This window comes from Myotis brandtii, unplaced genomic scaffold, assembly GCF_000412655.1.
Source record: "Myotis brandtii unplaced genomic scaffold, ASM41265v1 scaffold160, whole genome shotgun sequence".
NCBI classification, from domain to species: Eukaryota; Metazoa; Chordata; class Mammalia; order Chiroptera; family Vespertilionidae; genus Myotis; species Myotis brandtii.
The window spans coordinates 1,613,469-1,614,052 of NW_005355833.1; the positions used below are offsets into that span (position 1 = coordinate 1,613,469).

Genomic DNA, 584 nt, shown 5'->3' on the forward strand with positions numbered 1-584 from the left:
GGCGGCCACGGGGCTTCCTAACAGCCCGGGACTGAGTCCCCGCCAGTCTGGGACCCTCCCCTCGCCGCCAAGGAGGAGTGCACCCCTGCCGCTGTCCCCCCTAAAACGGGGCGTCCTCTGCAGTCTCTTCGCGTCCGCACCGACGGCCGAGAGCTGCGCGGCCCCGTTTTGCCCTCTCTCCCAACTCGAGAACCTCTGACCTCCGCTAGTTCCTATGGTCCCCGCCCCTCAGCCGGTCCAGGCTCACAGGAGACACCCTTCACCCCCCGCCCCAGCCCGGCCTAGGGGGGTGCCCCGGCCCTTCTTGCCACCCCTCCTCTCGTTCCCCTCGCTCTGTCCCCCTCCTCTCCTCACTCCGCTCGTCACCCCTCGGAGCCCCCGCCTCCCCGGGGCCATGGACACCCCCCACCCCAGGACGTGAGCCCCTCTGCCTGTGATGCTGTGGCTGGCCTTCGGCCCCTCCCACGCCATGGAGAGCCAGGTGCTGGTGATTCGCATCCGGATTCCCAATCGGGGCGCCGTGGACTGGACGGTGAACTCCGGCCCGCAGTTACTCTTCAGGGACGTGCTGGTGAGTGTCCGTC

General features: G+C 69.5%; 1 protein-coding gene across 6 annotated transcripts in view; it reads left to right on the forward strand.

Annotated features, from left to right (window-relative positions):
- Nucleotides 1-6: 6 nt before the first annotated feature.
- The window catches only part of MAP2K5 (mitogen-activated protein kinase kinase 5), a 261,792-nt gene continuing 261,214 nt past the window's right edge, over nt 7-584 (forward strand). For all 6 annotated transcript variants that reach the window (XM_005862082.2, XM_005862083.2, XM_014536301.1 and 3 more), the window contains exon 1: nt 7-571. In XM_005862082.2, the coding sequence (XP_005862144.1) occupies nt 437-571 (135 nt within the window). In that variant the 5' untranslated portion in view covers nt 7-436. The remainder of the gene's footprint in view (nt 572-584) is intronic.